Genomic DNA, 19,073 nt, shown 5'->3' with positions numbered 1-19,073 from the left:
CATTTGAATAAAGTTGATGAGAAGCGGAGCCTTTTCCTTTCAGTGTGCTTTGCTTTCATCATTATACAAATATACTGTCTCTTAGCATTTGTATGGTACGATTTTTCCACAGCACCAGTGTAAACTATTGGAATAAGTATTGATTTTAAACCAGTGATTTTATAACTGCAGAATTATATGTAGAAAAAAGTGAAGTGCATCAGTGATTCTGGTCTTTTTTTTTGTCAAGGTTGACTTTAACGTTCAACAGCGGTATCGCTTTAAGGATAAGGCAAGAACTCCTGGCTCATAGACAGACAGAATGGTAACAGATTTAAAGGAGAGATGATAAAATTGATGAAACATTTTAAAAAATGTTTTTATTTTAATTACAGGTCAATTGAAACTGGTCATCATCCAAGTAGGTTAATAATAGCATCAAAAGTAAACTTCTTAGTGATCAGACAAATCAATTGGTGATATTCAAATAATAAAGTTTAACAAAAGAATAGAAACAAAACAAATCTACTTTAAAGAAGAGCTTGTAAGAGAAAAGAAGTACATTTAAAGGAAGAACACTGAGGTTTGATAGATTCTGAATCTAAAAAGTGTAGAACATTAAAACAACAACTGGAATGAAGGTTGATTAAAAAAGACATGATTTTTCAGCAGAATAATGTACAAGGCAATCAGCTTTGATTTTTATTGTGCTTGTTGTCTTACTGCTGCAGATCTGTCATCGTGTTGTCATGGAGCTGTCTAATCACACTAACACTTATGCGCTCATAGAAATTTAAATAATGTTTGCTTTGTCATATTAAACAACCAATAAAACGAGTTATTCCTCTTTTCTAACCCCTTATTATTCTGTAAACAACAAAAAGATAAACAAAAAACAAAAAAGACTAAAACTATTAGAGTTAACCATCTATTGCTAGCAAGACTACTTACTCCAACATTTAGCAGGATTCAATTTACAGTAAGAAGAAGAAAAGTTTGGATTCATACTTCAACATATTAGTCATTATTGAAATATATATCTGATCCTTGATTATTTTTGATTTATTTTAATCAGTTCCTCGATCTGAATACGTCAGATCATCCAGGTCATTATGGATCCTGCTACAGAAAAAGCTAGTGCTCCAGCAAGCAGCTATGTCAATGTTTATCCCTGACTTCTCAAGGTGTTCTGCTTTATGACTCAATGTCAACGTAAAAACAGTTAAGAGAAATATTTAAGTTAGCTAGTTTATGACATTTCCTCATAAAAAAGTACAGATTCATTGATTATTAAAATTCTTAAGTTCGTAAAAGAGGTTCTTAAGAAAAAATCAACTCAGCTATCCTGAAAGGACAGTCATCTCTGTCAGTGACGTATATAAAAAAGGGAAATTTTGGCTTTAAACACTGAGGAAAAAAGAGGTTCAAACTGTTTTGTTAAAATAACTCTTTGAGACTCTATTTCTTTCCCCTATGGTGAACACCAACCACCATATAATTTTCTGTTGAAACATTCAGGCCGGCGGGTTTTAATTTGTCCCGACAGACCCTGACCTCAGGCCTGGCCGGCGTCCCTCTTCCTGCTCCTCCCTCGCCTCTGCAGGGGTCATGTTTCTGCAGGTAACCTAAGAAAGTGTCCCACCCACCACCAACACGAACCATGACATGACGCTCATTCAGCATCTGCAAAGGTGACACGAGAGAGGAAGGTCAGTCCATGTTTGGGAATTCTTATATATATATATATATGAAAAGCAGGACATAACAACACACACACACACACACACACGCACACGCACACACACACGCACGCCCGCGCACGCGAACACCCACACACAAAAAACATTGTAATTATCACAAGCTTCTTGGACATGCAGCTCTGGCAATGAGAACCAAATAATCTCTTGGGTTGCTTTGTCCAAATCTCATTAAACCAAATGAAATTGCAACTCAAGGCACCAGCTGAGCACACATGCAGCTCTAATCCAGACGTAAGCATGCATGCTCACACACACACACACTCACTCTCACACGAGAACATTTATAGATCTGCAACACAAAGCATCCGAAAGCTACTGGCAAAAATAAGGACCACAGCATGACCAGGGCATATAATGATTGTAGTTTCAGTGAGGTGAGTTGAATTATTTACAGATTTCATCAAGTCTTGTAACGGAAGAAGAAATTGAAATGAGTTCAGCACAGCCTCCCAGGGGACGTTACAAAGCCATCCATTTCCTGCCACAGTCCACGACCCCAGTACCCCCTCTCCCCTATCACCAATAAACCCTTCATTACTAAACCATTAAAATTGTGGTAATACATGCGGATCCTCTCCTCTCGTGTGCAGATGTGTGTTTAACATGGCACAGGGGCGGGAGAGAGGGGCTGAATCAATGCTACAAGCAAAGACATGCGCAAAGAGACCGACCAATCGAGCAGCTTCAAAGGAAACTCCAGACACGGTTCGGCTCAGCTGTCATCCTGCGGATTAAAATGTTAAGGTTGACAGGGGTCAAGCCTGACATGCTGGATAAACATCTCATCAGTCACCATATGATGAGTCTGTCCTCCTTCCAGTCATAATTTCTTTTCACATTTTATTCCTACATTTTGTCAGCTAATAAAACTGGAGGTGTTTGACTTGGCATCTGTATCCCGCGTATTAATCTGCTTTAATCTCTTTTTAAAAGGGCCGAGTATCTTACTCCCGTTTTTACCAAAGTGATCATCAAAATAAAAGATGCCATTTTGTGATAAAATATTCTGCAGAAGGTCCCTTTGTGGACTGACCCGTCTATATATGTGTCACCCCGGGCTCAGTTTTCCAAACAATGTGTGCTACGTCTGCAGCCCGTAAACCACAGTCTGGATTCCCATGTGTCCTCCTCCCTGGCTGCTCCATTGATTCTTTCTCTCCTCTCCTACTGAAATATGCATGAGTGTGTAAGGGCTGAGGACGAACACTCGCCAATAGGAGGCAGGCTTTAGCCACATGCACTACTTCTGATGTTGGAAATTGCATCCAGAATTTACACTTAACAATAAAGAAAGAAACCAAAATGATTGAAATAATGAATGATGAATAGTCCAATCCCTTAAGTACCTATGCAGGTTTTCTGTTTTTGCAAGACGTCCCACTCTGCATGAAACATAATGAGCAGAAATCACAACTTCCTTGACTCTGAATTATTTATCTTAGCTACAGTATGCAAAACTATAAAACTGCATCATGAGCTAAAGCTAACTGTATGTTTTAACTCCTAGCAGTGTTTTCATTCTAACACATTAAACTTAGATGGTGAGCATCAGCTTGTGATAACAATACTGAGAGCAGTGACCACATTTTAAAAACCTTAGCGTTCACTTGGTGTCTTTGAGTAAAGAAATCATGTTAACGCTTGTTGCTTTTAAGACATGCTAAAATGTCTTAAAAGCATTTAGCATGTATTGCATTTAGGCTTTATTAAAATATTGATAAAGCCTCAAGTTGCACATATTTATTCTTCACACAGAAGCTATGAATAGCAATAAGTCTGTATGCAAACATAATTTAGACCAAAATATTTCAGAGTACGTTCATGTAGTATTTAGCAAATGCAGTTAAACTTTTGGAGCTTAAGTTATCATAGCTATCTCATAAAGTACATCTGAGAAGCCATTAGCTCACCAAGATAAGACGACATAACACGAGTTTACTTAATGAAATGCTTAATGAAATGTTGACAACTTTCATTTTTAGATGTTCTCGGTGTTCTTTAGATGTATTGCCAACAACAGAAAATCCTTTTTTTTAAAACAAGCGTTCACTATTTATTCAGTTTTACATTAATTATTTAATTTTATAATTCACACAGTGAATTGGCTTCTTTTTTGGTCAATCATTTCCAATGTTCTCCATCAGTTTTAGGATCAGAAGTTAAGATGAGGAGACAAAGAGCAGTGAGATAATTTTGTTAATGTTTTACTCAAGAATGCTTGACAGAGGCTGAAAGAGTTTAGGAATAAAGACAAGGAAGGAGGAGGATTTTCCTCTTTTGATGGTTTTACCCAGACGCATCATCTTCAAAACAAGATTTCTACAATGTGAAAAACACAAATGAGCTTCCACAACAATCCAGGGGTGTTTCAATGCATTTCCTTTCTATGGACACCATCAGTCCGTATCCCTGCTACAAAGCTGGAGGAAAACCTAATTGGTTTCAGAAAGAAAGGAAACCTTTCCTCTTTTTCAACACCAAAGAATGGCAAGGCACTCCACAGCCAGCATGATTGAATAGTCTCCAGAGGGAATAGAAGGAGGGGAGGCAGGAGGGGATGGGTGTGAAGTTTACATGTGAGGAGGGGCGGTCATGCTCCGCCGCTCATTAACAAGCTGTCTGATTAAAGCCCCTTGCTAATGACTTTGCCTCGGTAATCAATAGTATCTGGTCTTTAAAAAGGTCTGCTCACACAGAGTGCTCTCCCAGAAGCAGTGCAGGAGTTATCATGATTTATGCTAATTGAGGTGTAGGGCACGTTTCCCTGCACACTCAGAGGCATCAGTGTGTGTCAAGGTAACAAATGACATGAGGGCTGATGGGCCGTGCTGATGGGCCGTGCTCAGCCGTTCTCTGTTAGAACGGCTGAGATGTGGTTGCTTGACAGCAGTCATGTCAAAGGGAAACGCAGAATCGTAGTTGTTGTCTAAACTGGTAATTATGGTTGAAAACTGACAGCTGGACACAGTTATGTTGACACTGACATACTCTAAGACCAGGATGAGTGCAACTGGCAAAGCAACACATGCATTCTGTAGAAAAAAACAATAAAAAACCAAAATGTTGCAACAAAATGAAATATTTCACTGTCCATGTCAAAGTACTTTGACTTGATTTGGTTAGTTTATTATTCCTATTTGAGCCTCGGCTGACTTTCACTGGTGTTCATGCGGTGTAGCTGAAAAGTCTGCTGAAAAGAAACTGCTGTGCTTTGACTTAAAGGTGTCCATTCATGTTTTACGGGTGCAACATAAGATATGTTATATCTGCAATAAATTACCTCGGACAGTGCCAGAGGTACTGCCAGTTTAAAAACTACTGATTCATGTTGTCTTCAGTCACTTTAGCCAGTGACCAAAGAATTAAAGTTCTTACAATTAAAGGCAACCTTCTTGTACTGATGAAGAGGAAATACTCTTCTTATGCTTCATCTGCAGAGCTGGCAGCATTCAGAAAGTATGTCAGCCGTAGTGCATTAATGTTATTTATTTGTGTGGATGGGTGGACGCACAAAGCTTGCCCCTCATATTTAAAACCTCCTTCACACAGATGGTTGAGACTCCCAAGTGGGCTGCCATTTAAACCACACTCCAGGGTCACGTCTCTGCACACTCATCCTCAGAAAGCCGGGTTTGTTTTTCCTCCAGGTTTTGTCCTCTTCGCTGAAGGTCCACATACTGAATACAATCTTTGTCAGCTGAAGCCTATTCTTCAGGTTGCCAAGCAACCCTGCCTCCCATTCCTCGGGCCTCTGTACGGACGCATGCGAGTGGAGCGTGACTGAAGACGGCTGAAAGGCACGCAGTCGCTGAATTTCAGCTGCTGTGACACAATGCACTTGTTGCTAACTGGATTGTTGATCAATAGTCTGAAGGGACATCATACTTTACTTTGCATTTAGATGTTTTTATACATTATGACAGCATTACACAAAAAAATCTCTCAAAGGCCACCTGCAGGTATTAGTTACCGATAGTGTTTATTTCTGCTGCTCTTTTTTCATTTTTTAGGGTTGGATTTTATGGTTTTGCTAGAATCTAGTTCTAGTCTTGATCTGTTAGTTCTCACTCCTACCACCTGTTACTAATCAGCTTACCTGTTTTTAATCCCACTAATCACCTTTGTATTTGTTTATATACAGGTGCATCCCAAGAAAGACAAGCATCAGCAAAACACATTATAGTTATTTATAAAATCTTGAGTATCTTATACAGTTGGTGCCAGGGCTTATTTCTGTTAGTTTAAATACAGAAATTTTAGCAGCTAAAACGAGAAATGCCATTGTTGTAGCTTTTGTCCTGAATATGTCTGTGTCTTGGATCTTAAAGCAGTGAGTCAAGTCAAAGTCAACTTTTTATGATTGTTTGTCAAAGTCTTGCATAGCCTTTTCTTCACAATCCGCTCAAGGATATGATTTACGAATGTTGCTCGAGCGCCTTTTCTGTCAAGCGTTTTTTTCTACTCAATTTTCCAGTCACATGCTTGGATATAGCCAGCTTCAAAGACAATGTTAGGTGGTTTGCATACAGCCTAAGACTTATTTGTGTATTTTTCAGACTAATTTAGCAGGATTCTTACCCGTAAATACAGAACCTTGTCCCCTACGCGGTAGCAGCCTTTTGGCTGCTTCTCAACAGGGAACCTTGTGGGACAACTGCAGGGAGGATTTTCAGTGATGTTTCTCACCTGAAATGAATAAAAAAAGAAAACGTCTACTTCAGGGTTAAGGAACTAACAAAGTAAGGCCAAACAAAATAAATTTCACTGGAAAAAAATGCATACGATGTCATCCAAAATGCTCGTGCTGACGCTCCTTCGGCTTCTGGACTTGTTGGAAGAACAAGGGGTTTGTGCTGCTGGTTGGGAGGGTATGGCAGTTTTGCAGCCTTTGGGAGTCTGTTTGTTTTCTGTGGCCGGGCAGACTTCAGCAGAGGATCCCAGAGTTTGGTCTGTTAGGGGCGCTGACGGCAGAGCTGAAGCAGATGTTTCAGTGGTGCAAGATGAAGAGAACAAAGAGGGTTGTGTTGAGGCTGCGCTTGTACAAAGGCTAGAAGCTAAGAGGAGGAGCTGAGGAGGGGGTGAGCATGTAGGCAGAGGGTCTGTGGTGGCTGATGGAAGATCAGAGGCAAAGGAGGTAGTGAGAGGTTCAGGCGCACAGGTTGTGTTCGAAGAGAGGCGGGCAGGTGAATGAGGAGGGGAAGGGGTTGAGGGAAGGGGCGACGTTGGTGGTGGTGAGTACAATGAGGCTGGATAAAAAAAGCAGAGAGGAGATGATGGAGATAAGCGCGCAGCCTCCTCTCTTTCTATCTCTTTTTCCAGTTTCACCAGGCCTGGTGGCTCCACTCCGTACCTGTCAGTGAGATGTAACAAAAAATATATACATAAATTTATCAAAATCAGAACTGATGAATCAACATGAAATAATTTCATGTACTTACAGCCAGGGCTTGGTCTAACATCAAATCCCACTTGGGTTACAATAAAGTAAACCTGTTTGATTGTAGTGAAAGGTGTAATTCCCATATGAGCTAAAAGTAATGAGTTGTTTTTGATTATTACAACTCTCACATTCACTCATTCTGAGATTTTAAAATTTTACACCCAGTGTAATTGGATATGTTTTGATACGCCTAAAAAGTAAAATGTTGAGCTAAATTTCCTTTTCTTGTTTATTTTTAATTATTTTCTTTCAACAGCAAACAGGGCAGCCTGCCCAAAAAATCAAATGTCTAATTTTAACAATTTTTGTTGTTAAGCTATTTTTTTTTTATCTACTCCCTGAAACTTTGCCAAGTTTTGTTTACCTGGCTGCAATGCGTCCCAGCTCCATCAGACACAGACACACCTCCCAAGGCTGCTTGTGTAGGACTACATCAGAAGACAGAGCAGAAACGATGAAAAGAAGAATAGAAATGTGACTCACATGAAAGAAAAGATGTTTCTGGAGATAAAAGTTTGTTTTTGACAAAAGGAAACAGGAGCTCCACCTGAAGCAGGAGGGGAAGGTACAGGAAATATCCTTCCTCATTGTGATTTCCTATCTTTAAAGGTGAACAGGAATTCATGTGGGTTCCTTCAGGTGAGGGCGTAGGGGTGTCAGAGATTCCACAAAAATCTCTGCAACTCCCCAAGTCTTCTCACCAACATAACTTAGGTTATTAACATCACTTAGTTTGAATTAAAACACAATCCTATTTTAATCGCATATGTCGTATGAGTCAAGCATAAGGCATTTTTTTTTTTAATTGCAAAAGAACAGACAGAAAACTCCGTCACAATTGTACGTCTCGTGGATTTACCTCCACATTATCGTTGTCACTCATCTCTTTCTTGCTTGGACAGGCCCAAGTTAGAGGTGTGCAGAGAAACGCAAGTAAAATATTTAACAATACTGGGTTTCTATCCACTATGATAATTGTAGAACAAGTTTATGTTAAATAAAATGACGACATCACAAGAAACTCCTTTTGAAATGTAGACATCAATCAGCAGACTTTACAATACTTGCTCTCTGCTTATAAATCAGATTACAACCACTTATCTTATTCAAAGCCCTCTATGGGTAACTACCCAGATTTTTTGTTGTGATCTATGATCTTCTGGACTCTCATTTCCCTCATTTAAAAACTTTAATTATTGCCTGGCCAAACAACTGTTTTGTTGTTTTTGACTCAAATTTAAAACTCTCCTCAAATTTTGAGAAGAGATTTGTATGTTTTTAGCTAAAAAAACATACAAATGTGTTTTTAGCTATGTTTTTTTTTGTTATGATTAGAAATCATTACAAAAATATATACATTTTGAAACACAAACTGAATTATCCTGAATTGTCCTGGTACTTGTTATTTTTAAATCACAGATGGCCTTTTCTGCATATAAATATTAAGTTCATGCAATCGCAGCAAGGTAACTTCACATACTGCAAAGTTAGTAAACATTTAAATTGTACTTAAATGCATAATTAAAGCTGTGCAATAGTTTGTCAGTAGAGGGAGGAACACATCAGAGTTGTTTTAGGGAAAAAAACCCATCCAGATTTAACTCACCCAGATCCTCAGACTCAAAAAGGTATGCCTCATCAACTCCAATCTTTCGACACCAGCGGAGGAAGTTGGCAGTATTGTCTCGGGCGAAAAAGGATCCAGAAGTTGCATCAGCTCGCCAATGGATCACTCTTCTGACAAAAGCCTGTGATTGTTTTACAGATATGAAGTGAGTCTGCAGTGGGTACAAGTTTACATTTTCTTACAGAAAATTTAAATCTATCTATCTATCTATCTATCTATCTATCTATCTATCTATCTATCTATCTATCTATCTATCTATCTATCTATATCTATCTATCTATCTATCTATCTATCTATCTATATCTATCTATCTATCTATATCTATCTATCTATCTATCTATCTATCTATCTATCTATCTATCTATCTATCTATCTATCTATCTATCTATCTATCTATCTGTCTATCTGTCGTCTGTCTGTCTGTCTGTCTGTCTGTCTGTCTGTCTGTCTGTCTGTCTGTCTGTCTGTCTGTCTCTGTCTGTCTGTCTGTCTATCTATCTATCTATCTATCTATCTATCTATCTATCTATCTATCTATCTATCTATCTATCTATCTATCTATCAGGTCTTCTCCACATGGTAATTTCCTTCTTTTTCCTCAGGTTACTTTCCTCCATGCACCTCATTAAATCCTTTCGCTCTAGTTTGCCCTTTCCAAAAACACCAGTATATCCTACTTCAGCAAGTTAATCTTAAGTTAGGGACACCAGTAAATAGGAACTCAACTGTGAACGGTTGTGATGAATTCATGATTTTACAGCACCTTGTTGCTGGTGAGAATCATCTTCTCTTGGAGCATTTGTGCCAGCTGACAGAGGAGAACACCATTATCCAACTTTTCCATCAAACTGTCTGCAGTGAGGTTCAACCCTAAGGAAAACACATCAACACACTAATCTACTTGCACAAAAGTACAACAATCAGACATACTTGGTGACAACAAACATCTGCCTAACTGTACAGACTTTCATTTCTATTAACTAGGAGGCTAGCATTTACCTCAGTGACTTAATAGTGAGGATCACATTGCAGGGAAATGAAAAGTTCACCTGGTGAACCAGGGGATTTGAAGGATGAGTCTTTGGCGCAAGAGATTTATCAAGTCTGAATTACTCCCCCGACATCTTTCAACACGCTCTGACATGTGCAGACGCTTTATATTTTCCTGCGCAATGCAAGCAAGTGGAGAGAAACATCTCTGAATGTCAGGGGATTTCAGGGATTTGGGACAATAATGAACCTGATTTGGTTTTTGTGCTAAAGAAAACGGACTGCATGGCTGGTTCTAAATGCTTTCATCAAACTAAATATTTTTGGGCCCTTTTCATCTTCAACTCACAAAAACTTAAAGTAAGCCGATGTTAATAAAGTGCCATGTTAGTGCTTTTCACATGTATGTCCATCTATTCAATTGTCAAGATTGAAAAACACCTGTGTTTGTATAGCTTGAGGGAAAAAAAGAAAAATTTCCCCCTTGCAGACTATAGTAATTTGTAGTCTAAAGAAGACTTCTCACCCATAATAGAGTTGAGCCACAGGGCCAGATCTTCTTTCATGGGCAGGAGGCGAGCATCATGGCGGAAAGGCAGCCACTGGTTGTACGTATGAAGACAGGTGAGGCCCGGCCCTAAGTGTCTGTGCTTTGGAGAGAGAAGGCAGCTCATTCCCAGCCCTGTCAGGTGCGTCGGACTCAGAGGATCATCAAGGCTGGCCATACTCATCATTCCCACTTCACTTTCCATGATTCTCCTCCAGCTGATGGAGCAAATAGTAGATATGTTTTCACATGTTCATCTATGTTTTAAAAGAAATTTCAATTAATTTAAAGTCTGAAAATATGCAACAGATTATATTGTGACTGTCCAGAAAACATACGTAATAGTTATGAAATTTATACTTTTAGTAAGATTTTATAAAATGTGGCACACAAGTGGCTTCACTTTGTTGTGGTCAAGTTGGGTTTTGATAGGCAAATTATGATTAGTACATTATTGAGTCAAAATAAATATGCGGTCCGAAGAAAACAAACACCACGCCTGTATTGCAAAGGTTACCTTAAACAGAATATGCAACCAGAAGGATCTTTGATAATGATAGTTAAATGGCACCATCATATACTATGTGTTGAAATATACCACACTCTAGGTGCAGCATTGTGTTCGATGCATCAACCGCATATTTTCAACCAAACAATCCTGCAGACATCCATTAATCAAAGGGATTAAAATGACTGAGTGCAGACAGATTGTGCTTAATAAGACGTGCAGCCGTTGCCCTGAGCTGGTCTCCTGGTGCTGCTATATGGCTCATTTATTCTGTTCCCAGAGCAATCTCCATCATAAAGCATGGCCTCTTGCAGAGGCATGCCCTAACTATTAGCAAAACTCTGGCTAATCAGCTGGAATTAAGGTGACAACCCAAACAGCAAATGGTCTTTTCTGGAGCTTAGAACAAACATCTCGGTTTACAGTTTCATTTCCACATAAATTCAAATCCCACAGCTGAGTATTGAAGAAACGCAAATAGTAGAGGTGTTTCTTTTCCTGAACTGGGTCAAATCTAAAGCTATTTTGAAACAGTACAAACTTTCTCATAAACATTACGGTTATAAATCCCACACAATCTCTACACAGTTTAATAGTATTTCAGTCTTCAAAAAAAATAGTAAAATTGATATTTGCAGATACAACAATTTGCACAATTTGAATAATTACTTTAATTTCTACTTGAGTAAAACTATACTGAAGTAGTGCTATTCTTACTTGAAGACAATGTTTGGCTCTCGCTGCATGTTGTATACAGCAGCCTGCAAGTATTGACTGTCAGAAAGGGCTAATAGATCTCTTAAAACCTTAGTTTTTGCTTAATTCAAAAGTGCTAACCAGGTCTTTTGAACCTCTACTCAGATTTACATGTTCAGACAGAATTTGTTTTTCTCATCATCCCAATTTCCTACAACATTTACAAGGGGCAAAGTAATTAGGATTCAGCACAAGGGAAATATAAATGTCTGGGCAAAATATCAAAACAGGCCGTCTGAAACACTTTCTCATTCAGGAGAACGGGTCTTTCTGGGTTGGAGAAGGAAATAACCAAGATTCTTCAAAGTAGTGACCACAATGTGAGACGATGTTGAGACTCTTCCCCGGAGCTATTGGTAATTGTAACATTCAAAACATCTTTTGCTTGTTTTGATAGTCAAATGAACCAAGATTCATGTAAACACATGTGAGAACCAGAGGCACTGCGAGCAAAGACAGACAGAAACAAAAATGACTCTGTTCTGGAAGATTTTAGCAGCATGGCTGTGCAAAAGTGTGAAAGAGGAGAATGTCTGGCATCGTCTTTACAAGACAGGAAGCAAATTATTTCCCAGCTCAGGGAAACTTTCATCAGTTCAACATGTAAGATTAATTTAACATTTTGCAGTTCAAAAAAGCATGAAGTACAGGAAGTCTGCTGGTGGACATGCAACACAATAATCATTACAGTAGCTGTGCAGAAGGCATTATTATTCTGTTACTGCAGACAAACTCAAAGTTGTGACACACTTCATCCGGATATTCAACCTTAAACTGCATAATACAACAAGAGGAGCATTAAATATGGACAAGGATATCAGAAATCTGGCCTCTTCTAGCTGAAGAGAAGCATCCCTACACCTTATTAACTCCAGTGTTCACAGCGATATGGTGTGTACGCTTCCCTTAACAATCGGTGTTTTGCATGTAGGCCAAAAAGGTTTCCTTTTGGTCACTGACCAGAGCTTCTTCCACATGTTTGCTATATTGCCCACCAGGCTTGTGGTAAATTTCTAGCTGGTCTCTTTATTGTCTTCTTTAGACAATTAATGGCTTTTCTGGGCTCTCTAGCATAATGAGAGTGAGATTATTAGAGTTTCTTTCAACTTGTTCTCCCGAAGACTGAGATCTTTGCAGCTCTTCCAGAGTTACCAGCCTCCTTTTGGCATCCTCTCTATCAGCTCAGCCCAGATAGTGGACGCCTGGTGTGTGCTGGGATTACTTCATTTTGCAGTTTACTTTCAGAGGAAACAACATCCATTTTGTTTCAAAAGCTGAAACAAGCTACACCAAGGTGGAGGTTCTGAAGTGACGTATTGAAGTGCAATAGTGTTCATTGCCCAGGCCATTTGCCTGAGTGTTTAAGGTAACACTGGTGAGAAAAGTGTATTATGAGACAGATGCTACCATCAGCTCAACATGTTTTCCTGGGTAGTTTGTGATTATCTCAGTAGGAGAGCTTTTCAGAACTGTTGAGCCACTGCAGCGTTTCGTTTGGCGATAAGCCCTCTGGGAATCCTACCTCAAACAAGTGATTGTTAAAATTCCAAGGTCTCAATCCTCACAAACTATGATGTAAATAAAAAAAATAAATTTGAGATGACATAAATATTGTCATGCCCTTTTCCTCACACTTTGTAACAAGATATCCACACACACTATGGACACTGCACATACAGTCAGTTAGTGTGCTCTGGACTTTGTTTTGTTGGCTATAATAAGATTATAGCGCTCTTACAGTTCATAGTGAAAAAAGAGTCTTTGTAAGTTCTTCATCCAGACATGGGACAGGCCTTTAGGGTGTGATTATTTTGTGTATATGGAGGGCACAGCCTGCTGAGTTTGAGGTTCGTCTAACTGGTTGACCTGTGGGCCATGAGAGCCTCTTTAAGAAAACATCCAGGTGCAAGATTCACGCCTCTGCCTCAGGATGGCTCTGCTGGGAAAGACGGAGTAGAGGTCATCAAAAGGTCCAGCTCTCAGACACTGGCAGTCTTTATACTCCTGCAGAGCGTGGTGTGGAATCTGTCAGCACACACACAGGTCTGTGCTTGTATCTGTGTTTCTATTCCACCTCATTTATTTTTCGTCTCCCTTCAATGCTTGGAAAGATTTGCTTCAGTGGCATCCCCGATCTCTTAATTGGGCTATTAAAAATTTTCACAGCATTTAGATGGAAACAGCTGAAATGACACGCCACCCGTTCAGAATGATAAATCTTCAGACAGACTCTGGTGAAAACTTCAAATTTGTTGTAAATCAGTAAAATGTCAGTGTGCTTCATGGTTTGAGCCTATATGGCGTTCAACATGGCTTCTCCTGGCAATAAAACCAGAAGTTGTATTTGGAAAACAGTTAATTTCACAACTAGTTCATAGAATTTTGCCACTGGACACGGTAGCGATACGTCTAATGTTTATTTAGAGGGAAAACGTAATACACAAAATGTGTCACTTATAGTGCAGTCAGTGTTCACACCTGAAAGCTGAAATTATCATTTGAGTAATTTAAAGTTTCAATTTTGCTTTTGTCTTTAAATCAACAACAAATTTTAACTTTTGCATCTAAATTTATTCTAATCATTCATCTGAATAATTGGGATAAATAACTTTGAATGCATATATCTATCCAGTTAAGTTATTTCATGATGTCATTATATGTCTTGCTGCTTTTTGGGGTATAGAAATGTCATGTTAGACAGAAAATGAACAATAGATATTTCGCAAATTTAAGTGCACCAGCAACTTTCCATCAGCTCCAACATAAACTTTAAATGTTCAGAGAAGAAGGAGGTTTGTATTATACTGCTGTATTTAGATATGCAACTGTGAGAAATTATTATTTTTAATATGATTGGGTGTCACAAATAAACTCAAATGTTTTTTGAATAACATCTTAAATACAGAAAAATGGAATCAAAATATAAAAATTTATTGCAGTTACCTCACAACACTGCCATGTTACTGGTTGAATCTTTGAGACATTATGGGAAGTAAAGAATCTTAAAAGCTGTAGAAAAATCTACTGTTATCCAAGAAATCTTATTATTTTCATCTATAAAAAGAAACTGACTGTTTACTAAAATCACATTGAAACTCTGGCTGGAATATAGCTGTTAATGTAATTCACCAACATTCATTTTATTGTTACTTTCAATTCTCTCACAATTAACCTTACTGATGTTGAAATAAAAAAAAAATACTTGCCAAACTCCAACTCTGCAAGATTTTCCGAAGGTGTACTTCCTTTCTTCTGCAGTGAATTGTCCTCACGCTCACATGACTCAGGACCAGATGTTCATCTCCCTCAGCTCGGCCAAATGAGAGTACACAAGAGTGAAACAGGGGGAAGAGTTAAAACAAGACTTCTTGCACACGCCTGCAAGTTTCTGGTGTCACCTTACAAAGTGAGATCAGAGGAAGAGGAACCTAAACCGAAAATATCCTCCATGCAGAGGTTGTTGGCATTCCTGAGTTTGTTTTTCTTTTTTTTTTTTTTTTTTTTTTTTTTTTGAGAAAGACTAAAAGCTAAAGAAACATGTGCTTATTAAATAAAAATCAAACCCATCATAAAGAAAGGAGTAGTTTGTAATTTTAGCAATGCAAAAGCATTAAAGCAAACAATTCTGCGTTTTTATTCTGACTGATTTTTTCAGTTTTCCGATTGCATTTTTTTCCTTACATGTTTCCCAGCCAATTTTAATAGCACAATTAAAACAACACAATAATTGTGCAGGCCATTTGATTGATGTAAACAGTGGAAAGAGAATATTTATGCAAGAGACATTCAATGTGAGAGCAAACACATACGTTATTAGAGAGATGATTACACATACTCACCACAGACATTATTTTCAGGACTTTTAGTGATGCATTTTATTCTCTACTTCTGCCATTATCAGAAATGGAAGGGCCAAAGGTTGGATGATCAGAATGAGTCTGACCTTTAAGAATGGTTAATTATCTTTCAATGGTGCTTGTAATTGTTTCAAGAGTGGCTCCTGGATCTTTTTATTTGTAATGGCCCACGTCTTAAGTCAATCAACTGCAAAGCTCTGGGACATTGGTGTCAGTGTTGACAGTGAATTAATTGAGTTTCTAGTTGCGACTAGAAACTGAGTTGAAGAAGCAGGGACTTTCTTCAACAAAGAAGCTCCGGCTCCAACATTGATACATTCAAGTAAGACTAAAATCTGTGGCAGCCCAAGTATCGTCTGAGTGCAAGTTTCCTGAAAAGACAAAAGCTGAATTATTAGGCCACAATAATAAGTTTGGTGTATAGACATCTCACACTTTTCACATTTTACACAGCTGGTTTGGCTTCAGATGGTAAAGTGGGCTGAGATGCTGCCACCTTCTGTTTTGTACTCTGAAGATGTTTCCAATATCATTATGACAGTGTCTCATGTGGGAGACAATAACAATCAATCAGATGGGAGGCAGCCCACAAACTAAACTCAATATATTCATCCGCTGTTGCTGCCCGTCCCAGGTGTGGTTACTGGTTCATTTGCAGCTTCTCCCTGAGGATATGTCCCTTATGTTTCTACCTCAGTGAGACACTCCCCACCTCCTCCCTCTGCACACCTCCTCTCTGACCTTCCCTTACTTTTCCATAGTATTCCTTTGTGCAACACTTGTGTGAATATTAATAAAAGTACCAGTGCATTACTCTCAGATTAATGCTTAAAATTCATGAAATAATTTGCTTGTTTATGCCAAACCACCGGCTCTCCCTTGTCTCCTGTTGTTTACAGAAAGACAGTAAACATGTCCAGCATGAATCACATCCTGTTTCTGGTTTCAAAGGCTTTCTCTGCCTTTGAAACAGGTTTGGTATGGTAGCCATACTGATGATGTTTTAAAGGCCCGTTAAAGTAATTTTAACAATGACTCAGACTGGCTAATAAATGATCCCCCAGGACCTGGACCGCAGCCAATGTTGTAAAATCGAGCCTGAAACACATTTTATTCTGCATCCTTATGGTTGTCAGGAAAAGACTGCAGGTGAGCAGTGAATGTGTTTTACCAGAAGGTCTGTCTGGCCCTGAGAATATGGGTGAATTAAAACAATGTCTCAGCTACATGATCGTCACATGCATGACAGATGGCATCTTGGGTTACCAAGGCAACAAAACCCTAAATCCGCCTTCATCTTGTCCACATCCCTCTCCTCCCCTGGTGCGGGGGCGATGGGATGGGGTGTGGTGGGTTACGGTTGATCATTCAGAAGAGCACCATGTGCTGTGTACCACTCAAATTGGTCCCCAGGGTCAAGAGGACCTGGGGCTCATCAGATGGGGACATGCTTATTAGAGGCTCACAAGTGTTTTATCATCCTGTCAGACGAACGCAGATCTTATTTTGATGTAGAATTATGTGTTTCAGTAAAAGTGACCAGTTTTTATGGGGCTTGTGTGTGCATTTGTGTGTCGTCCTGTTTGCGTGTTTTTGTGTCTGTTTGAGGCTCTAATTTCCAAATACATGCAACATGCCATCAAGATCATTTTTCACCAAGTTTGAATGTGAATGCTGAACACAGAGCATGTATTTTTCTGAGAAATAAATGAATCAATAAATAAACAAATAAATACATTTCTATAGCACTTTTTGGGTCAACCAGTTTTCTTTTTCGATAGAACAAATACAAGAAGAAAGAAGAAGTAACAAGTTAAACAAGGCTAAAAATAGACAATAAAATAAAAGTGTGCAATTAGCTGTTAGAAGAACTCAAGGAATGAAATTGTTTTGTGATAATAAGGACAAATTTTGGTAAAATTTAGAAAGCATGTATTCCAAAATATTCAGTGTTAAAATTAAGATGGCAGAAAATAAATGAATAAATTATCAAAACAATCATAAATACAATCGAAAGAAATAAAAGAAGGAAACCAAAAAAAGGAGAAAAATTAAACTGAGCAACTGGTGTAAAATTTTAATTATTCATAAAAAAAGTAACATAAATATATCAATTAAAATTGTTTGATATCAACTAAAAGTGTAATGCAATTCCATGCAATAACCTTAAATTGAAACTAGTTATATAAGTGAATACTAAAACTGGCTAAAAGCCAAACTGTAGAAATAAGTTTCCTTTGAAAAATATGTGATGTCCGGCTCCGATGAATGGTTGCTATGTTAAGGAGGAGCAATTTTATAGAATGACATGCTGCGAAATAATCGAACACAATTTTAACAACACTTTTACAATTTTCTTAAGATGATTTGTCCACTTTTTGTCTTTAGACTCACCTGAAGATTATTTTGATGTTTGACGTAAAAAAAAAATAAAAACACGGAAAGAAACAAGAAGATTTCACTGAAAACAGGGGTACAGAAATGTGCAAATATGTGCAAAAATATACTTCATTGTATAAGAAATACCCTATTCTACATTAAATTTTATTTGATTTCAATCTTCTTTGTTATGATCCTGCTATGGAACAAAATCTGTCTCAGCCACAGCCTGTCGAGGTCTGAGTGTCGCAGAGGTGCTCATATAAAAGGCTATTAAACAATATGTCTGTCAGCCGCAGTAATGACAAATGAATTCTGGTTTCCTCAACTCAGACTGCTGTGCCAGGAGCTTCGGGGCAAACCTTTTTTAATTAAACTACCTGTCAAGCCAAGCCTCTTATGTTGACCCAGCCCGGTAATTACTTTACATTTTAGTCTAGCAAAGCAAAAATTCAAATATAATGTGGCTTATCTTTGTTAAGTCTCATTATGACATAACAAAGTCATAATGTTTTTTGTTTTGTTCATCAATAACTGAATAAACAAACATTTAGTGACTTTTGTGGTGTGTCCAATAGAGGGCACTAGAGGGCAGCACAGTAACTCACTCTGAAATCCTGTTTTTACAAGAAAGGAAATGGGGAGCCATCTTTAAATGATAAAATCATAGAGAGGGGTAGGGTCAGTTTGATTTTGATTAGATAAAGATTAAAATAATTAATAAATTACAATAATTAACAGCTGGAATCGATTGAACACTAAACCTAACAAAAAAAAAGAAAAAAAAAGAACAGATCTAAAATCAGAAGGTACTTTCAGAGTCAATAGATTTCCAAACCTTTCGTAAGGCATGAAGAGGGCTGAGAGGACTCAGCTCCACAGCAGGTGACTCGCTGTCATTTCTCTCTGTCGCTGCGATCCCAATCACTTGGACGCTAAAAAGATTAGCAGGAGCGAGAGGAAGCAATGGAGTACCAGAGTAATGTGATTATCAAGTGATGGAGTGCCTGAAAGGTCTGTATTATCGGCAGCGAGTTTCTTAACCCCTGTCAACACCAGAGAAATCAAACTGTCACTCACTCTCTTGTGCAGTGATGGGCAAAGGCTGATCTGGAGAGTTTGAGAAATTGATACCTTAATGTTTTCCTTCTGAGTTGCTAACATTTGTAGGGTGAATTGGTTGATGTATTTTGTTCCCCATCACTTTGAGGCTGTAAGACCTATAAATAA

General features: G+C 38.4%; 1 protein-coding gene across 1 annotated transcript; it reads right to left on the bottom strand.

Annotated features, from left to right (window-relative positions):
• Positions 1–346: 346 nt before the first annotated feature.
• Positions 347–15,097, bottom strand: gas2b (growth arrest-specific 2b). The gene is made up of 8 exons (XM_055044748.1): positions 14,814–15,097; positions 10,323–10,561; positions 9,570–9,676; positions 8,786–8,927; positions 7,544–7,607; positions 6,522–7,089; positions 6,318–6,425; positions 347–1,662 (listed from the first exon to the last, which is right to left on the bottom strand). Exons 2-8 carry the CDS (start codon positions 10,546–10,548, stop codon positions 1,438–1,440), a joined length of 1,440 nt encoding a protein of 479 aa, XP_054900723.1. The 5' UTR covers positions 10,549–10,561; positions 14,814–15,097; the 3' UTR covers positions 347–1,437.
• Positions 15,098–19,073: the final 3,976 nt, after the last annotated feature.

The sequence above is a fragment of the Poeciliopsis prolifica genome, unplaced genomic scaffold (assembly GCF_027474105.1).
Source record: "Poeciliopsis prolifica strain line A6 unplaced genomic scaffold, Auburn_PproV2 SCAFFOLD021, whole genome shotgun sequence".
NCBI classification, from domain to species: Eukaryota; Metazoa; Chordata; class Actinopteri; order Cyprinodontiformes; family Poeciliidae; genus Poeciliopsis; species Poeciliopsis prolifica.
Note: the sequence above shows the minus strand (reverse complement) of the source record. Positions and strands in the feature narration are given on the sequence as shown.

Excerpts from the sequence above, each read along its gene's own strand:
- gas2b (XM_055044748.1), bottom strand. The coding sequence starts at position 10,548 with ATGGAAAGTGAAGTGGGAATGATGAGTATGGCCAGCCTTGATGATCCT. Across the intron at positions 7,090-7,543 it reads CTGGGACGCATTGCAGCCAG|GTACGGAGTGGAGCCACCAG; the intron begins GTAAACAAAACT and ends TCTCACTGACAG. Across the intron at positions 6,426-6,521 it reads CGAGCATTTTGGATGACATC|GTGAGAAACATCACTGAAAA; the intron begins GTATGCATTTTT and ends TATTCATTTCAG.